General features: G+C 41.2%; 1 protein-coding gene across 1 annotated transcript in view; it reads left to right on the top strand.

Annotated features, from left to right (window-relative positions):
- WDR72 (WD repeat domain 72) overlaps window positions 1-19,216 on the top strand; it is a 200,467-nt gene that overhangs the window by 174,389 nt on the left and 6,862 nt on the right. The window contains exon 19 of the mRNA XM_063445698.1: window positions 15,518-15,622. Coding sequence (XP_063301768.1) covers window positions 15,518-15,622 — 105 coding nt within the window. The remainder of the gene's footprint in view (window positions 1-15,517; window positions 15,623-19,216) is intronic.

Here is a 19,216-nt window from a genome sequence, read left to right as displayed (position 1 = left end):
ACAGAGAGGAGGAGGAGACGAATTGGAAGCAGGGGGAGGTCATCGCAAGGAGCTAGTGGCACAGTCAGACAGCATGCATCGGCACCCAGGGTCAGCCCGTCAGCACGCCAATCAACGCATGCTGTGTCATCCACCAGAATGCCATCATTGCAGAGCTCAGCAGTGTGGAATTTTTTTTGTGTGTCTGCCTCTGACAACAGCGATGCCATTTGCAACCTGTGCCAAAAGAAACTGAGTCGTGGGAAGTCCAACACCCACCTAGGTACAACTGCTTTGCGTAGGCACATGATCGCACATCACAAATGCGATGGGATTAACACATGAGTACATGCAGCACACAAACTCAAAGCCTCAATCCTCCTCCTGGTCCAGCATCTTCAGCCACATCAACCACTGCTGTCCTCCTTGACCCCTCTCAACCATCCGCCACTCCGTCTTTCGCCTTGAGCAGTTCCCGCTCATCTGCCCACAGTCAGGTGTCTGTCAAGGACATGTTTGAGCGTAAGAAGCCAATGTCAGAAAGTCACCCCCTTGCCCAGCGTCTGACAGCTGGCTTGTCTGAACTATTAGCCCGCAAGCTTTTACCATACAAGCTGGTGGAGTCTGGGGCATTCAAAAAATTTGTAGCTATTGGGACACCGCAGTGGAAGGTACCCGGACAAAATTTATTTTCATAAAAGGCAATCCCCAACCTGTACTCGATTGTGCAAAAGGAAGTAATGGCATGTCTGGCACACAGTGTTGGGGCAAGGGTCCATCTAACCACTGATACCTGGTATGCAAAGCATGGTCAGGGCAGGTATATCACCTACACTGCGCATTGGGTAAACCTGCTGACGGCTGCCAAGCATGGAATGCGTGGCTCTGCAGAGGAGTTGGTGACACCGCCACGATTTGCAGGCAAGCCTGCTGCCACCTCCTCTACTCCTCCTACTCCATCTTCTTCCATAACCTCCTCGGCTGAGTCCTCTTCTGCTGCTGCGTCTTGCTCCACATCAACGGCACCCCCCCAGCTCCCCAGGTACTATTCCACATCCCGGCAGTGTCACGCCGTCTTGGGTTTGACTTGCTTGAAAGCAGGGAGTCACACCGGACAAGCACTCCTGTCCGCCCTGAACGCACAGATGGAAAAGTGGCTGACTCCGCAGCAACTGGAGATCGGCAAAGTGGTTTGTGACAACGGAACAAATTTGTTGGCGGCATTGAAGTTGGGCAAGTTGACACATGTGCCGTGCATGGCCTGCTCCAACAAGAAAAAGCCATTAATGAATATTTGTATGACCGGGGTGCTAGGACAGCCTCTGCGGAGCTGGGAATTTGTTTGCCACGTTACTGGACGCTCATGCGCAATGCCTGTAGGCTCATGCGTCCTTTTGAGGAGGTGACAAACCTAGTCAGTCGCACCGAAGGCACCATCAGCGACATCATTCCATTTGTTTTCTTCCTGGAGCGTGCCCTGCGAAGAGTGCTGAATCAGGCCGTAGATGAGCGTGAAGAGGAAGAGGAAGAGTTGTGGTTACCATCACCACCAGAAACAGCCTTATCAGCATCGCTTGCTGGACCTGCGGCAACGCTGGGGGAGGATTGTGAGGAAGAGGAGTCAGAGGAGGAATGTGGCTTTGAGCAGGAGGAGGAAGACTAACCACAACATGCATCCCAGGGTGCTCGTTGTCACCTATTTGGTACCAGTGGTGTTGTACGTGGCTGGGGGGAAGAACATACCTTCATTGAGATCACTGAGTAGGAGGAATGGGAAATGAGTAGCTCGGAATCCAACCTTGTGCAAAAGTGGTCTTTCATGCTGTCGTGCCTGTTGAGGGACCCTCGTATAAAAAGGCTGAAGGAGAACGACCTGTACTGGGTGTCCACGCTACTAGACCCCCGGTATCAGCAGAAAGTGGCTGAAATGTTACCAAATTACAAGTCGGAAAGGATGCAGCATTTGCAAAATAAATGAAAAAGTATGCTTTACACAGCGTATAAGGGTGATGTCACAGCACAATGGGAATCTAACAGGGGAAGAGGTGAAAGTAATCCTCCTCCTCCCACGACCACGCCGGTAAGGACAGGACGCTTTACAGACATGTTGTTGATGGAGAACATGCAGAGCTTTCTAAGTCCTACGCATCGCCACAGCCCTTCAGGATCCACCCTCAGAGAACGACTTGACCGACAGGTAGCAGACTACCTCGCCTTAACTGCAGATATCGACACTCTGAGGAGCGATGAACCCCTTCACTACTGGGTGTGCAGGCTTGACCTGTGGCCTGAGCTATCCCAATTTGCGATACAACTTCTGGCCTGCCCCGCTTCAAGTGTCCTGTCAGAAAGGACCTTCAGTGCAGCAGGAGGTAATGTCACTGAGAAGAGAAGTCGCCTAAGTCAAAAAAGTCTAGATTACCTCACCTTTATTAAGATGAATGAGGGATGGATCCCGAAGGGACTGACAGTGGGCGATACATTGGACTAAAAAGGGCCTGATGAGATGAGCTGCCTTGGGCTAAAAATGGTCCACACGCTGCTGTATTTTAGCTCTGAATGCCGGTTGACTTGCGTGACTTATCCGCCACCAACTAGGGTTCAAGCCGCAATGTTTTAGGGCACTTTCTGCCTGGGAAACAAACATCAATTTTTCTAGCCACTGCTACAGCAGCGGCTGCAACAATACCTAATTTTTCAGGCATGTGTACATGCCTAATTTTTAGGGCCTCTGGTGCTGCACTGTGGCTTCAAAAACCAAACCAAAAAAAGGCACATAACAGGGATTAAACTTATAGGAATCGTACTACTTAACACACCACTCCTATCTGGTGGCACATTAGATTGCACGCGCAGTGCCCCAAATTTGAAGTAGGAGGACCGACCAAGCATCTTTTTCCATCTCCCGGTTCCTAAAATCGATGCCATATACACGTCCCCTGAAAGGGCGCCAGCTCGTTAATCTCTTGGGCGCCAGCTCGTTATTCTCTTTTTCACTTCACTAGGGACACTTTACTGCACTATGGGCACTTAGACCCACTCTTTGTCTTGTACAGTGTTATTCCTAGCCAGCATCTGTGATGGGAAATCACGCAGTCATCTAAACGTTTAGATTGAGCTTTAGCTTAGAACACCCTTGAAGGTGTTTAAGGAGATTAGGGCTAGTTTAGAGGATTCTTCTTAGAACTCTCTGAGTCTTTATAGCCCTTCTACCTATCCAGCATTTCTGGAAACTAGCTAAGAGACAGGTGGCTGTGTGTCTGTTATACATTTAACTTTATATCACCTTATTGACACTTTTTATGACAGCATCACTCCGGTCTCCATACTCTCTGCCTATACCCATCTATTTAGAGGGAATTTCCTTGCCCCTGGCAATATTATATAATAGGTAATAGTATTACCATTATTACACAATTAGCCACTATAGGGGAATGAGTATAGTATCCCTTTGTTATTTATAAATGATACAATAAAGACTTTTGTCCATTCAATTTACTTTAACAAAGGGTACTCACTACAGTATTAGGAAGCATTACTCTGCTTTCCCTTTCTCCCTCTATTATACACCTATGCTCACTAGGATTTGTAGGTATCACATTATTATAGTTGTCTAACCTTTTCCTATGCCAGTTTTAGATCTCCTTCTTGGGAGATTTTTTCTTTTTTCAGTTTATTAGCATACCTGGGTACAAGCCCTCGGTGGGGCTGGCACCACCACCTGACCACATTTCCTTGTTTCTTCCACTCATACCGCTTTTTCCATCTTTGAAGGGGTTTGGCGAAACAAGGAAATAGTCCTCTACTCGTAACTGATGAGAATAGTACTACTTAACACACCTTATAATAACGCAGAGAGAGGCAACGCAGAGAGAGGAGTCTGAAGAAGAGGAGTCAGAGGAGGAAGGTGGCTTTGAGGAGGTGGAAGACCAAACACAGCAGGTGTCCCAGGGTTCTTGTTGTCACCTTTCGGGGACCCTTGGTGTTGTACGTGGCTGGGTGGAGGAAGAGACCTTCAATGAGATCAGTGAGGACAAGGAACGGGACATGGCAAATGGCGAGTTTCCGGTTGTGCAAATGGACTGTTTGCGGTTGTTTGCGGTGCGTTAAACGGGAAGTTTGGTCTGTCACTGTGAAGCGGGCGTAACCCTTACACTACCTGATCGATACAACATCATACAGTTGGTCCCCCCCTCATTATTTTTATGTCCCCCACCCACCGCTCACAGGTGGGGGCGGGCAGGAGGAGAGTAGGTCCCCCCCATTGTGATTTATGGCCCCCACCCACCGCGCAGGGGTTAGGGCCGGGGGGGGAGGACAGTAGCCCCCCCCCCCATTATCCTTATTTACCGAATATTCCCCTGTATAACAATGTTTGGAATTTAGTGAATATTTCCTATTCTGCTCTGTGTCAGTGTGTATCAGGTTCTCTGAGGACAGGTGTCAATCCATACCTGCCAAGTGACCCTATGTAGGAGGAACAGTCCCTATTCTGCTCTGTGTCAGTGTGTATCAGGGTCCCTGAGGACAGGTGTCAATCCATATCTGCCAAGTGACCCTATGTAGGGGGAACAGTCCCTAGTCTGCTCTGTGTCAGTGTGTATCAGGGTCCCTGAGGACAGGTGTCAATCCATATTTGCCAAGTGACCCTATGTAGGGGGAACAGTCCCTATTCTGCTCCCTATACATATTTATTTAATTAAATCAAGCTGCCTCCAAGTAAACAGATATAATGTATTTCTATACAGACTCTCCTTTAGTCAAGTCTACATTTCTAAGCTCCTTTGTCCATTGTACACTACTGTTAAAAAAAATGTGTAAGTGTGTATTGCCACAACATACTTTTAAAATATCAGCTGCATCTTGGAACCAGTAGTTCGACTCTCATGTCAACTCAATCTTTCATCATTGGCATCTGGTTGAGTCCAAGGACAGAGGCTGATAGACTCCACCCACGGAATTTGACTCTGCTCCTTGTATCTGTAATCCCTACTTTCTGACCTGTTGGGCTCGGCCTACTCTGCCACATATACATATACTGTTCTCTCATCAACACATTTTTCCTAAGTAAGCAAACATTTATTTTTTTCTTTGTAACATGGACGTCAATATCTTTTTATATAACTATGCACTGCACATTCAAGCAAATGTCTTACTACTGATTTCTTAAACCAAAACTATATATTTTTTTCTTTGAATGAGTACACTTGCCTCATTGTAACAGCTGACTGGAAAATCATCCATTGCTTTGCTTTGTTTTAGGTCCTGAATTTATATTAATTATTTGCATTCAGAATCTTCTACCACTTGCCCACACACTTCCACAAATTGTCTAAATTGACTGAAAAAGACCCAATATCCCATTCAAGCTAATGCTGATGGAGTTTTTTTTTTTTTTTTTTTTTTTACTAAACTGGGATTTGTAAAGAACCGAGATTTAGGGCAAAATTGTTGATTTGGAAAAACTGGCTATTGAAAATTTGCAATTTTTTGTTTCAGTTCTTCTCAAATCCTTGTTTCGAAAAGAAGATCTGAGAAAATAATGTTTACAATGTAAAGAACAGACATGTTCTACAAATGCTTAGAAATGTTCACACTTACAATTGTCCACCATCTTTCTTTGCTAGCTGATGTTATGCTTTCCCTTGGCGTTGATCTGATTTGTCCTAGTTACGCAGAACCGTTTGCAGCAAATCAAGTGCACTTAATGCTCAGTTGCTTGAGCCAGTCAGGCAAGCTACTAAGTCCCAACTGTGCTGCCTGATGTTTCCAGATTTCACCTAGCCCTCAATCTGTGCACGTTTTCAGATCCACACAGTGATTAATAGAATCTATGAAGCAAATTAGCTTTAACCTGTCAATCTGTATGTCAGTCTTGAGACACATGTATACTAAATGGCCCAGGCTATGAAAAGACCATGACTGCATGGCAGTCTTGATTCTCTTGGTTGACTCTCTTTGACGTGACTCTGTTTTGCAGAAGTGTCACACCCTTATTGGTAAAACCTTAAATGGACCTTATGTTCATTACTTCAATCCAAAAGTACTGTATTACTATGCCTAGATTATTATTATTATTGCTATTTATAAAGCGCCAACAGATTCCGTAGCACTTTACAATATTAGGAGAGGGGGGATTTAACTATAAATAGGACTGTGGCAAACCTAGCCACTTCTGGACTATAGTTACTAAAGGTTGTCCGTAGGCTGAATGTGTACTGTGTATGTTAAACTGTGTATGTGATGTATTATGGCCGTTCGCATGCTGGCAGCCGTACGCTGCCAGCATACAAAACCTTTCGTTCGACGAAACACGGCTATCCGGGCCGTTCACCATACGAATGCGGGCTCCCCAGGTAGACCACCCACTCACAAGTCGTGTGGCACCAATTAACCGATTGCAACAATGTTGCAATCGGTAATTAAGGGCTCTCCTAGGTGGCCGTCGTTCGGCTACCGACCATGCGGCGGTCGGCCATCTTGGATCCTTTGTCTCTGCAGCGGTGTTCGGTCGTCGAGAGCCTGGAACTGAAAACGGCTACTCAATGATCCGAACACCGCTGGACTTCCAGAGCGTTCGGGAGTTCCGCGTTCGGCACATTCTGTTCCCCATCGATGTTCGGTAATTTTAAACCGAACTCGATGTTTTAATGTATTTAGTGCGGCGTTCGGTTAGTTTAGCTGGGATCGGAGCGGTATTCTCACTAAATGTGCCCGCCGACCCCAGCTATCTACCGAACGGTCATTCGTCTAAAAGCGAGTAAAATTGTGTAAAATATAGATTTCTGTATAAATTGCCGGTTTTGCTGCACGAGGGGATAATCCACTTAATCGTCCATTTTAGTGGGAGTATCCCTCTCGTGCAGCAATGCCTCTTGGGATAATCCTGTTGCCTGATGGGAGAAATCCCCTGTACTATCTGTAAGGAAACCCCTTGCAAGGGGAACTGCATAAATATGGAAGTCTGTGAATAAAGCAGTTAGTTGACTCCCAGACTGTGTTTCGTCCGGTTATTGGGAGGATTGGGGAACTTGTCTTACTTTTCAGCGCTGACTGTGGATGTACCTGTGTAACCAGCGGATATCGTGGATTTTACTATTGCCCTCCGCTACAAGGACAATTTCAAGAAAAATTACAGGAACGATAGGTTGAAGAGGACCCTGCTCAAACGAGCTTACATCCTATAGGAGGTGGGGTGTAAAGGATCTCTCCATTTCAATTTTTTTGTTCTGTCTAGTGATTTTATTTCCTAAATGACAATACCCTCTAGGTGCAGGGGAATAATAGACAATGTTTCTGTGACATATACAATGCTACATATGCCTTTTGATAATACCCTTTTTGTGCCTCTAAGTGTTAAATGAGCACAGATAATATATATTGTATTGGGGTACATTGACATTATAGCAGGCTTATTCAATATATGCCCATATACTGTAACTAAACCCTCATTATTTTTACCTAGGTTAGGTGTTTTTGTTTTTGCATGCTCCTCCCTTCACTCCCTCTAAGCACATATTTTATATTACTCCTAGGGCAGGCCCTCTTTTACTACAGGCCTACCGCATCGTCGATTTCGTCACACTACAACCGACTTGTCAGATATCATGTATCATGCATATATACGCTATGCAACTCGTTACAGCTTTTTGCCCTGAACACAAATATAGATATTTATATATTGTAACGGATGTTTGTTACATAAGGTAAAATGCAGCATCTGTGTTTAGAAAGGTGACATTGTATACACTGACATGTATACGGCAGTCTAAAAATTGCTCAGAGTAGTGAAGTACCTGATAAAAAAAAAAAAGGGTAAGATGAATGAAAAGCTGTTTCCTTGGCCTGATCACACCAATAAATTTGACAATCATTCTTTCCTAAACAGCTACTCCACAGTACAATGTTTTCTTCTTTATCGCTTTAACACGACAGTTTTATACTTTTCTAATTAAATGTGCGTCATCTTCTATGATGTAAGGTGTTTATTTGCAGAAATTACACTCATATAAAATTTGTTATATGTTGTAAGCTGACCTGTGCTATCTAAAGTAGCACTCTGCAAAATTACATGATATTTTTACAGGGTTTTTTTTAACTGATGAGCCTTTGCCTGTCCTTTCTTTTCCAGAGATAGGTTGGCGTATGTAAACTTTTAACAAGTTTATCTGTATTGCAAGGCATCATTACTTCAGCTAGAGTCTTTTTAATTAAAAAATGTAAGGAACTATGGAATACGGCAAAAAAAAGGATGTGTTGGAAACTTATACCAAATAATACCATGCCAAATAATCACAGCTAAAATAAAACACAAAAGTAGCAGATTAACTAAAAATGTCTTATATAATGCCTATTCTGGTTGGTTGATGATAAAGTGTGTAAGTAGTAAAGGACAATTAAGAAATTAGAGTTAAAGGCGAGGTATTCCATGCAGAATTTGCAAAGTCTACCAGCCAGTAAGTTGAAATGTTTTGCAGATAAGAGCCTGGTATTAATAATCTAAAGAATGCACATAGGGCTCCAATAATGGGAAAAAAATTGGAAGCTCTAAATTCGTTATTTTAGAACTATATGAGTACGCTAATTTAGTGTGGCCCAAAGTCAATCTAATCTAATTCATACGCCTTTTATGCAAGTGCCAGAGAGTGTTGAATAATGTTTAGTAGATATGCCACCAATGAAAACATGCATGCATTTGGTTATACATTTTTGTTGAGGGCATATAAAAAAAAATAATGTAAAAGCTGCAGATCTATTTTCTGCAGCTTTTGCAATGATTAATTTCCTCCCCCCACCTCTTCCCCCCTTCCACTCCCCCCCCCCCACCCCACACACAGTTCTTCCATAGCCCAAACTTTCTGTAGCAGTTTAATCACAGACTTCTCATTGCAGCAAGTCAGGTGCTCTAGGCAATTGCATATTTCTCGAGTTTAATTCTACTGAGCTTAACAACCAGTAACATGACCAGTTATCTGATTGATAGCAAGGGCGTGTAACAAGGATCATTTATATTTCTATTGAAATCTGTACTTTTTGTACATTTAAAAATAGCACACATAAAGCCCTTCAGCAAGATAAAGTGCTTTAGGTTTCTGGGTTGTCCTTATAAAAAACAAGCCCCTACTCTTTTCCACCATCAAGGGGAGGAATCACACTAGGCTCCAAATAAACCTTTATTGGCAATATTTAGGATTCCCTACATTCCTTTCTAATCCTTATTATCACAACAACTTGCCTACACAGCATCTTCACTCATTACAAGACAATTTATTTTCACTTCAAATGCCCCTGCTTATTTACCAATTCAAAACTAAATATTTTTTATTTACCTACAAGACAATCACTGGACTCAATTATTTGGAATGATTTTCATCCTCACTACTCTATCCAATTACTTTATGTTTGTATTTGAACAGTTTTAGCTCACTCTCCACAGACCAGTCATATTCACAAATGGACAGCATCACTTCCTTTCCTCTCTACCGTTGACATTCTCACGGTGATTAACAAACTACTCAAGATATTCCCCGTTCCTCGATATGAAGAGATGGATAGATGGCAAGCATTATATGCGCATTTAGCACCTGACTCCCAATACATAATGAATTTGATGGACTCCTCCAAATGCTTTGCTGGACTTCTCCAAATGTGGAGGAGGGGCTGATCAGTTTCACTGTTTTGGGGATTGTTCTAGCAGACAACACTGCAGGGAAGTTCAAACTTATATTGAATCTCGTTTGGACTTCTCAGTGCCAATGTCCCCGGAGATGTCAATTTTTGGTATATTTTCTGGTGTTCCACCAGGACATTCTAGATTTATTCAAATGCTCCTGGCAGCTGCTAGGAAAACCATACTCCACTCTTGGATTTTACCAGGCATTTAAAGGAACACTATCATACAAACATGTATTTATGACCCTATAGTGTTAAAACCACCATTTAGGTGGCTTGTCCCACCTGAGTCCCATTGAAAAAAATAATAAAACTTAGCTTATTTTCAGCACCTGGCCAGTCTGCCGATGCTGGCCCTGACCCTGATCCACCTCTTTGCTGACATCATAAGAATTTATGATTTTTAGCCAATGCTTTCACTAGGATTTTTGAAATTTAAAATTATCACTTGAAAAAAAAAAAATAGAAATAAATCATGTAAATACAGGGTGGACCAAAATTCACAGTAGGGTTTAAGGAGATTATGCATTTTGGAGGGTGCAATTGGTGATGATGAATTATCCGTGGATGTTCTGTACCCAAGGAACAAAAAAAAAAAAACAGTTTTGCATATTGAGGAAGCCCTTTAAATAAGAATTACATGATGAGTTGATGAATAAATGCATTATTTTCTATGGCTAATTCATTGTTGCTTCATGAAATTACCCATGATGAATCTCCCAAGTTATAATTACAAAAAAATGTAACTACTAACAAATAGGTTATTTACCTAACCTGTCAAATCCTACTCTGAATTTTGGCTTACCCTGTACTTGCAGAATGGACTAACTGACTTGGACCTCAAGATAATATTGTTGGATAAGCTTTGCATATTATTTAATATTTTTGGATAAAATTTGGATAAACGTTGAAAATATTTTTTTTACAAATATTAAAATATCAAGAATATATAGTAAGTATAAAATATATTTATATATAAAAAAATAAAATATTACAAAATTAAAATATGTTTTATAATACATAATCATTTTAAATGTTTAGCCAAAAATATTGAATAATTTGAAACACTTATCCAACAATATTAAATTGAGTTTTTGTTGATTATCTTATCTTATTATAGTTACATTACCTAAAATAATGAATCCTATACCCATATAATGAAATATATATATAGCACTCATAACAGTTTAGACCATGACATATTTCCTCACTTTTATTTTATAAAGTTGTTATCTCCTTTATAATTTAGGGTGCACATTTCGCCAAGTATTATAATAAAAATGTGTATTTTTACACAGATAACCATCTAAACATAATCCTTAAGCAAAGTGCACATTCTTCATTTTTTTTTAGAATTGTAGGATATCAACAATTTAGCATAAAAGGAACATGGAAAGGTGCTGGACATTATAACAACCTTCTACAGGAACTGATCTTTTATACATATTTAAATCAAGATTTTTATGTCTGCTACGTATGAGTCTTACCTGGCATAATAGCTTGAACCCTTTTCAGTGTACCCATTACCCAAAGCCTTATTAAGGACATTGAAATGTTTGAACGCACAACACATAATAAGAGTGAAAAATAAGATTTCACTTTGGGTAGGCAAGATGGGTAATGAGTCCCTATTAAACTGCAAAAAAATGTAAGTTACCTAAATTTATTAGGGTTATTAAATGAACAATAATGTTGTATAAACAAAATAATGAGTATCCCTGGTGGTCCAATGGAGAGTGAGCAGGATCCCTGGTAGAACAGAGGGTTGGGAGCTGAATCCTTTGTCTTCTGGTGTGGGAGCTCCATCGTCTGTACCTGTATTAGGTACAAATCACTTGCTTTTGGTGAGGACCACAAAACTCCCTCAACAAAGTGAGGGAGTGCAGGGCTGTTCAAAAAGATCTTTTGACCTCTGACAGCTTTGGTCCCTAAGTGGCTGCCTTGGTCACTAAATGGTTAATCCAGCTCTGATAATATGCAGAACCTAATAACACCCCTACTGCTTATCTTTGGAGGTAACAAGTTGAAGATCAGATGTTCATGACTCTTGGTGGTCAGGCAGGAGAAGCAGCCGATCTCTCATACTTGCTCATTCTCTGATCCAATTGGCTATATGACAGTGGTGTGCAGAGATATGACATCATACCCTGACAGTTTCAGTCACAGTGACATGCAAATTAGGGATATTACTCTTTGGGGAAATCTATATGATATTATGTATCCATCTGGTTAGTTACAGGCGGAGCAGTACTCCGGAGCCCCGGGGTCTTGAGAGACTGGTTACATCTGCACCTCTTGCAAGGACTAATTTTTGGCCCGTATGGTAGATGCTAAGCTTATTTATTATTTTTGTTATGCTAACAGCTACTGTGAAGTGGAATCTAATTTTGTGAAGGTAGTGTTATACTTGAAATAGTATTTAATAAAGACTAATTGGATAAATCTTAAACTATTTGAGTTCCCTGTGATACAAAGCATCACGTGTTATGAGAAAATAGATGTCATTTTTTAGTTATTGAAGTGGCAGGCATGCCGTGTCACTGGAGAGGATCCACGCTGAGAGGTATGGTTACGGGAAGAATAATGTTTTAAGGCTCATGCTTAAAACTTCAACTTAATTATTCACGTATAAATTTAAACGTCATACTGGATTGGAAATTACATCAAATGGCTTCTTCCTTTAGGCAATAAATCTTACATTTGATGGAAACTGCAGAAGTTTATCCGATGTCTTTCTTGCTGTCTTACTTCAGTTTGTCATGTCAAATCCCAAGGTGTGCAAAGTGTTTACATGAAACAGACAGACCGCATTGTCCAGTACAGTGCTCTCACTTTCACAATTACACAGCCATACAATATGAATGCAAGTGCATTACATAATTTAATACTAAGACACAGCTATGTCATTTAACCTTTACTTATTTAGATTTCTTTAATAGTTATAGATACAGTTACCAATATATATATATATATATATATATATATATATTTTTTTTTTTTTTTTTTGGGGGGGGGGTCGGTGAGGTATACCTAAACAAAGTTAAAAAAAAAATGCAATTGTTTAACCCCTTAAGGACACATGACATGTGTGACATGTCATGATTCCATTTTATTCCAGAAGTTTGGTCCTTAAGGGGTTAAAGCAATTACTTTGAAAGTATGCTATATCTTCCTTGTATAAATGTTGTTAAGAGTTTGTAAGTAAATTTCCATAGTTGCATTGATTGTTCGTGTTATCCATGTGTATTATAATGTTTGACAAAAAAAGAGTTATTTAGAAAAATGTTAGCGTGCCATGAAGGAAACTGATTTAAGATGCTTAAATTTGCCCGAGGCTTTTATCTACTCCAGGTTGAATGGTCTCCTAGCATACGCTCCATGTGTTTATATCAAGATTAGATGATAAGCAATAGTATACTGAGTTACATAAATGTATTACTAAATACCGTATATACTCGAGTATAAGCCGACCCGAATATAAGCCGAGGCCCCTAATTTTATCCCAAAAAACTGGGAAAACTTATTGACTCGAGTATAAGACTAGGGTGGGAAATGCAGCAGCTACTGGTACATTTCTAAATAAAATTAGATCCTAAAAAAAATATATTAATTGAATATTTATTTACAGTGTGTGTATAATGAATGCAGTGTGTGCGTATGTGTGTGTGTATGAGTGCAGCGTGTGTGTATGAGTGCAGTGTGTGTGTGCATGAATGCAGTGTGTGTGTGCATGAATGCAGTGTGTGTGTGTATGAATGCAGTGTGTGAATGCAGTGTGTGCAGGGCCGGTGCAAGGATATTTGCCGCCGTAGGCAAAACATTTTTTGCCGCCCCCTCCCCCCCCCATATGTCCTGACTTCCCCCCCTCCTCCCTCAGTGGTCCTTACCTCCCCACCCCCGTGTTCCTTCACCCCCCCCAGTGGTCCTGACTCACCCCTCCCCTAGTGGTCCTTACCCTCCCCTCCCCTAGTGGTCCTTACTTCCCCCTCCCCTCCCATAGTGGTCCTTATCCCACCCCCTCCCTCTCATAGTGGTCCTTATCCCCCTTCTCCCTCCCATAGTGTTCCTTATCCCCCCCCCATCCCTCCCATAGTGGTCCATATACCCCCCCCTCCCTCCCATAGTGGTCCTTATACCCCCCCTCCCTCCCATAGTGGTCCTTATCCCACCCCCTCCCATAGTGGTCCTTATACCCCCCCTCCCTCCCATAGTGGTCCTTATACCCCCCCTCCCTCCCATAGTGGTCCTTATACCCCCCTCCCTCCAATAGTGGTCCTTATCCCCCCCCCTCCCTCCCATAGTGGTCCTTATACCCCCCTCCCTCCCATAGTGGTCCTTATCCCCCCCTCCCTCCCATAGTGGTCCTTATACCCCCCTCCCTCCCATAGTGGTCCTTATCCCCCCCCCCTCCCTCCCATAGTGGTCCTTATACCCCCCCTCCCTCCCATAGTGGTCCTTATACCCCCCCCTCCCATAGTGGTCCTTATACCCCTTTTTTATTATTAATTTTTTATTATTATTATTATTTTTTTATTATTATTTCTTATTTTATTTATATTTTTTTTTTTCGTCCCCCCTCCCTGCTTGATATATGGCAGGGAGGGGGGCTCACCTTCCCTGGTGGTCCAGTTGCAGTTCAGTGGGGGGGAGAGGGGGGCTGGCAGAGCTATAACTTACCTTTCCTGCAGCTCCTGTCAGCTCTCTCCTCCTCTGCGCCATCCGTTCTGCTCTTCTGTCAGCTTACACTGTAAGTCTCGGCTCTCGCGAGATTTACACTGGGAGCTGACCGAGGTGCTGACCGGACGGCGCAGAGGAGGAGAGAGCTGACAGGAGCTGCAGGACAGGTAAGTTACAGCTCTGCCAGCCCCCTCTCCCCCAGTCTGTATTATGGCAATGCAAATTGCCATAATACAGACCTTGACTCGAGTATAAGCCGAGTTGGGGTTTTTCAGCCCAAAAAATGGGCTGAAAAACTCGGCTTATACTCGAGTATATACGGTAACATAATAATCTGGTGAGAAAGCACATTTGGTAGCTTGGAAAGCAATTAGAATTAAACCTTTCCAATAATATGTAGTGACGTGTTGCCTGCAGTTGGTGTACAAGGCATAAAGACATTGTTACAGAACCTGTCTTATGTTACAGAACATAATCAGCAGATTGTCTCTAATTCCCACCCTGCTAATGTCTGTGCCAGATACCACAGGACATGTACAGAGATGTTTTGGAGTCGATACCTCAACACATCAGAGCCAGCACAAGGGGGACCTACATGATTTAAGGCAGGCTGTTTTAAAGTTGTGGCTGATCAGTATATATATTAAGGCAGAACCTGTAATTGTGGGAAGGGTTACCCGCCTATAGAAACTGAGACTTCCTCCATTACAGGACCGTAATAAAAATAAATAAAGGAATTTTTCCAGGCATAATTGTAATGACATCCATGCTCTGCCCCTATTTGAGGATACAATGCAGCCCTGGAAAAAAATGTATGCTAGCCCACATAAATCATTGTTCCATGTAGTGTGTGTGTGTGTGTGTTTATGCATATATATATATATATATATATATATATTATTGGTATGTTTCTTTTTTTAATTCAAAGTATTGGTTCTGTCAGTGTAAACAAAAATAATTATATATATATATATATATATATATATATATATATTCAAAATGGATAATGCTTGAAAGTTTGCCAAGTGACATGGTACCAGCATTTTGAGGAGCAGGAAAGCAGAGGTCAAGTCTATATAATTGCTGCTGCTGATGATGATGATATCAAATGCAGTTTAAATCCTATTCCAGTTGTATGCTAATAATACTTCTACATAAAATACAACTTTTGTCTTCGCTATATTTGCAGAATCAGAGAGTTTGGTGAAAAATGAAAGTGGCTCTAAATCTGTGAACTTTCAAGAAGCAGAGGTCATTCAAGAGAAAAGTGCAGTAGAGGACTCTGAAAGCCCAGGTAAGTGGTTTCAATTTCACAAGCTATTTTGCCATCGGTACTCATAAAAATGCAACAGTCTAATAATTTTCTGCAGCAGCTACTAAGTAAAATTAATTACCAGTTCCAAGGGTCACTTTTTTGGATCTATTTCACTATGCTCTTTCATCAAGATTTCAAGTCTTAGATTGGCAAAAGACTTTACGACTACAAAAAAAAGAAAGCTGACACTAACACTTCATTATAATTAGTTTTAGACTAAAACATTTCATTAATATATGTTCAAAATCCAACCTTTGAACATGTACTCTGTGACAGAAGAGCTGCATCTGATTGAATAAAAAAAAGTAGTTAAATTGCAGACAGAGGCTGACATAGGCAAGATGACAATGTTATATAACTTATAAATTAGCTTCTTTTTTGGTCAGCTTCATATTGACCAATTTGTACAACAGATTTTTGTTTTTCTTTGTAAGTTTTTGGTAAATCCTTGGGCAATTCTTTACGATAAAGGCGGAAGCATTTTTTGGACTGCATAAAGCTAATTGTGTAACTGTAATAATGTTAGAAATGTTTTTTGTTTTGTTTGTTTTCTATTGCCTGTTCCTAATTGTACTGGAAAGCTTGGACCCTTCTGATGTTTGTGGCACTGCATTTGATTTTTGATTCAACCCCTCTGCAGCTTGTCAGCTTAGTTAAGAAATTTCAAACTCATGTAGTCATGTTGACAGAGGGCAGCTGCAAGTTGTCCTTTGACCTGTCCCTGGGGAAAATGGCTGAGATTTCATTTCCAGTGAAGGAGCAGAGTCAAAAACTCACCGTAGGTCACATTAAAATCCACCCAGGGACCAGTGGTCTTCAATTTATATTTCAATGAGCCGATTTACAGGATAGAACAGTTTTCCTAAATTCTTATTATTTAATATTCTGTTAAATAGACACATATTTTCTAATCACAATATGAAACATGTTACACGTACTTTGTGGTTTACATTGAATGGCCGTACAGTGCACCATGGCACCATTATATACAATGGCCCAAAAACATTTAATAACTATCCTATCTTTTCAATCGAATATTAGGCCTATTATATCCCTCAGTGTTCTATAATGAATTACTGTTAGAATTATCATATTTAGTAAACATTTAATAATTAAGTGCATTGTACTTTTCACGTTATTATGAATATATAAGCATGGGCATCCGCAGTAATTTTTCCAGGGTGGCTGGGGGGGCATAATTGTAATGGCATCCATGCTCGGCCCCAATTTGGAGATACAAAGCAGCCTTGGAAAAAAAAATATACGCCAGCCCCATAAGTCATTGTGCCATGTAGTGGGTGTGTGTGTGTGTATGTATATATATATATATATATATATATATATATATATATATATATATTATTGGTATGTTTCTTTCTCTAATTCAAAGTATTGGTTCTAATAGTGTAAAAAAAATAATTATACAGTAGGCGTACTCACATGCAGACACAGACAATCTCACTGACAGAAACACACAAGCTCATTGATACACAGGCTCACAGACAGACAATCCCATTGATACACATACACTCATTGACATAAAAACACAAGCTCACTGATACACACAAATAGACTCACTGACAGACAATCTCACTGACACACAGACAAGATTACTGGCACATACACACAAACTTAGTACAAACTGTGACACTCACACAAGGTTACTACACACGTACATATTGGTATAAAAACACAAACTTACTACAGACAAGCTGACTGTCACACACACACATGCTCACTACAGAGAATCTCTCTGACACACACAAGCTCAGTGACACACACACACACATGGTCACTACAGACAAGCTCACTGACACACACATTGTCACTACAAACTCACTGACACACACACATGCTCACTACAGAAAAGCTTGATGAAACACATGCTCACTACAGACAAACTCACAGACACACACATGCTCACTACAAAAAAGCTTACCAACATACACAAGCTCACTGACACATAAGCTCACTGACACACACACAAGTTCACTGACACACATACTCACTACAGAAAAGCTAGCTGACACACACATGCTCACCACAAACTCACTAATACATACACAAGTTCACTAGAGACAAGCTCACTGACACACACACATGCTCACTACATACAAGCTCACTGACAAACACATATTCACTTACAGACAAGCTCACTGACACACTTGCTCGCTACAGACACACTCACTGACACACACTTGCTCATTACAGAGAAGCTAGTTGACACACACAAGCTTGTTTACACATAATCTCACTGACACACACACACACACACACACACACAATCTCACTGACACACATACTCACTACAGACACACACAAACTCACAAGAGATCAGCTGACAAATACATGCTCACTACAAACTCACTGACACACACACACATGCTCACTTATAGATAAGCTCACTGACACACACACACATACAAACTCACTCACTAGCAGGCACAAACACACAAACACAGTCACTGTCATGGGCTGAAGCCTACCTGCCACAGAAGGCTGGGAGGTGAAGTCTCCATGCTTTGTCCTCTTCCTTCCAGCGAAGGTCAGAACCATGAATGTGGGGGCAGAGCTTTTTAGGGGTGGGGGTTATGTGCGGGCAGTGTGGCCTTAATGCGGGGGCGGAACATATAGGCACCAAATTGGTAGGAATTCAGGAGGGAGCCTCACAGTGCTCCCTCCACCCCTTGGAAGCCTAAATGGGTCACCCAGAACCTCCCTCCAGCCCCCAGAGACCACAGTCCAAGGGAAAATTACCTGTGGGGAGGGGGCAAGTTTGAAAATCAAGGGGGGTCAAGTGCCAACCTTTGGCCCCTCCTACGGACGCCATATATATGGTATATGGAAATTTTAGGAACCTAACTTTTTTTTAGGATCTTATGGGAACACTATAGTCACCAGAACAACTGCAGCTTAATGTAGTTGTTCTGGTATTTATAGCCTGTCCCGGTAGGCTTTTTAATGTAAACATTGCCTTTTCAAAATATAGGTAACCCTATTTAAGGGGGGCAAAGGAGGCGTCAGCCACCTACATTATGTTTTTAACAACATAGGATCAGGAATACACGTTTGTGTTCCTGATCCTTTAGTGTTACCTTAAATCTCAAATTTTCTTTTACTTGGTATAAAATAAAAAATATATTATTCCATAGTAAAATTACTACTGTATTCTGTGTTACTGAACATTTAAATCATATTAATCAATATGTTCTTTCTCTCTGCAACTAGATGTCTAACCATTATGATCTAAACTGGGACATGCATGTTGTTATTTAAAATTGAGTGTAAAAATCTGACTTTTACCTCAACCCTGTAAATAACATATAAAACTGTTTGGGGATTTCTTTCCCCCCTGCCCTCTATTCCCTCTTGTTACTCAAAGTTGGTTTGATGAGGAGGCCATTTCATTTGTCTCCCTTCCTCCTTTTTACATTATACTGCTTATTAGCTGCTCTCTTATATACAACTTGATTTAGATCAGCTGTTGAGGAGCAATTCCTTGCAGACTATTAGCATTCAGAAGGACTAAAGAAAGTTTGAGGTGACTGTGCTTTCATACAGTTGAAATGATTT

Source organism: Pelobates fuscus, chromosome 3, assembly GCF_036172605.1.
Source record: "Pelobates fuscus isolate aPelFus1 chromosome 3, aPelFus1.pri, whole genome shotgun sequence".
In the NCBI taxonomy this organism is placed as follows: domain Eukaryota; kingdom Metazoa; phylum Chordata; class Amphibia; order Anura; family Pelobatidae; genus Pelobates; species Pelobates fuscus.
Note: the sequence above shows the minus strand (reverse complement) of the source record. Positions and strands in the feature narration are given on the sequence as shown.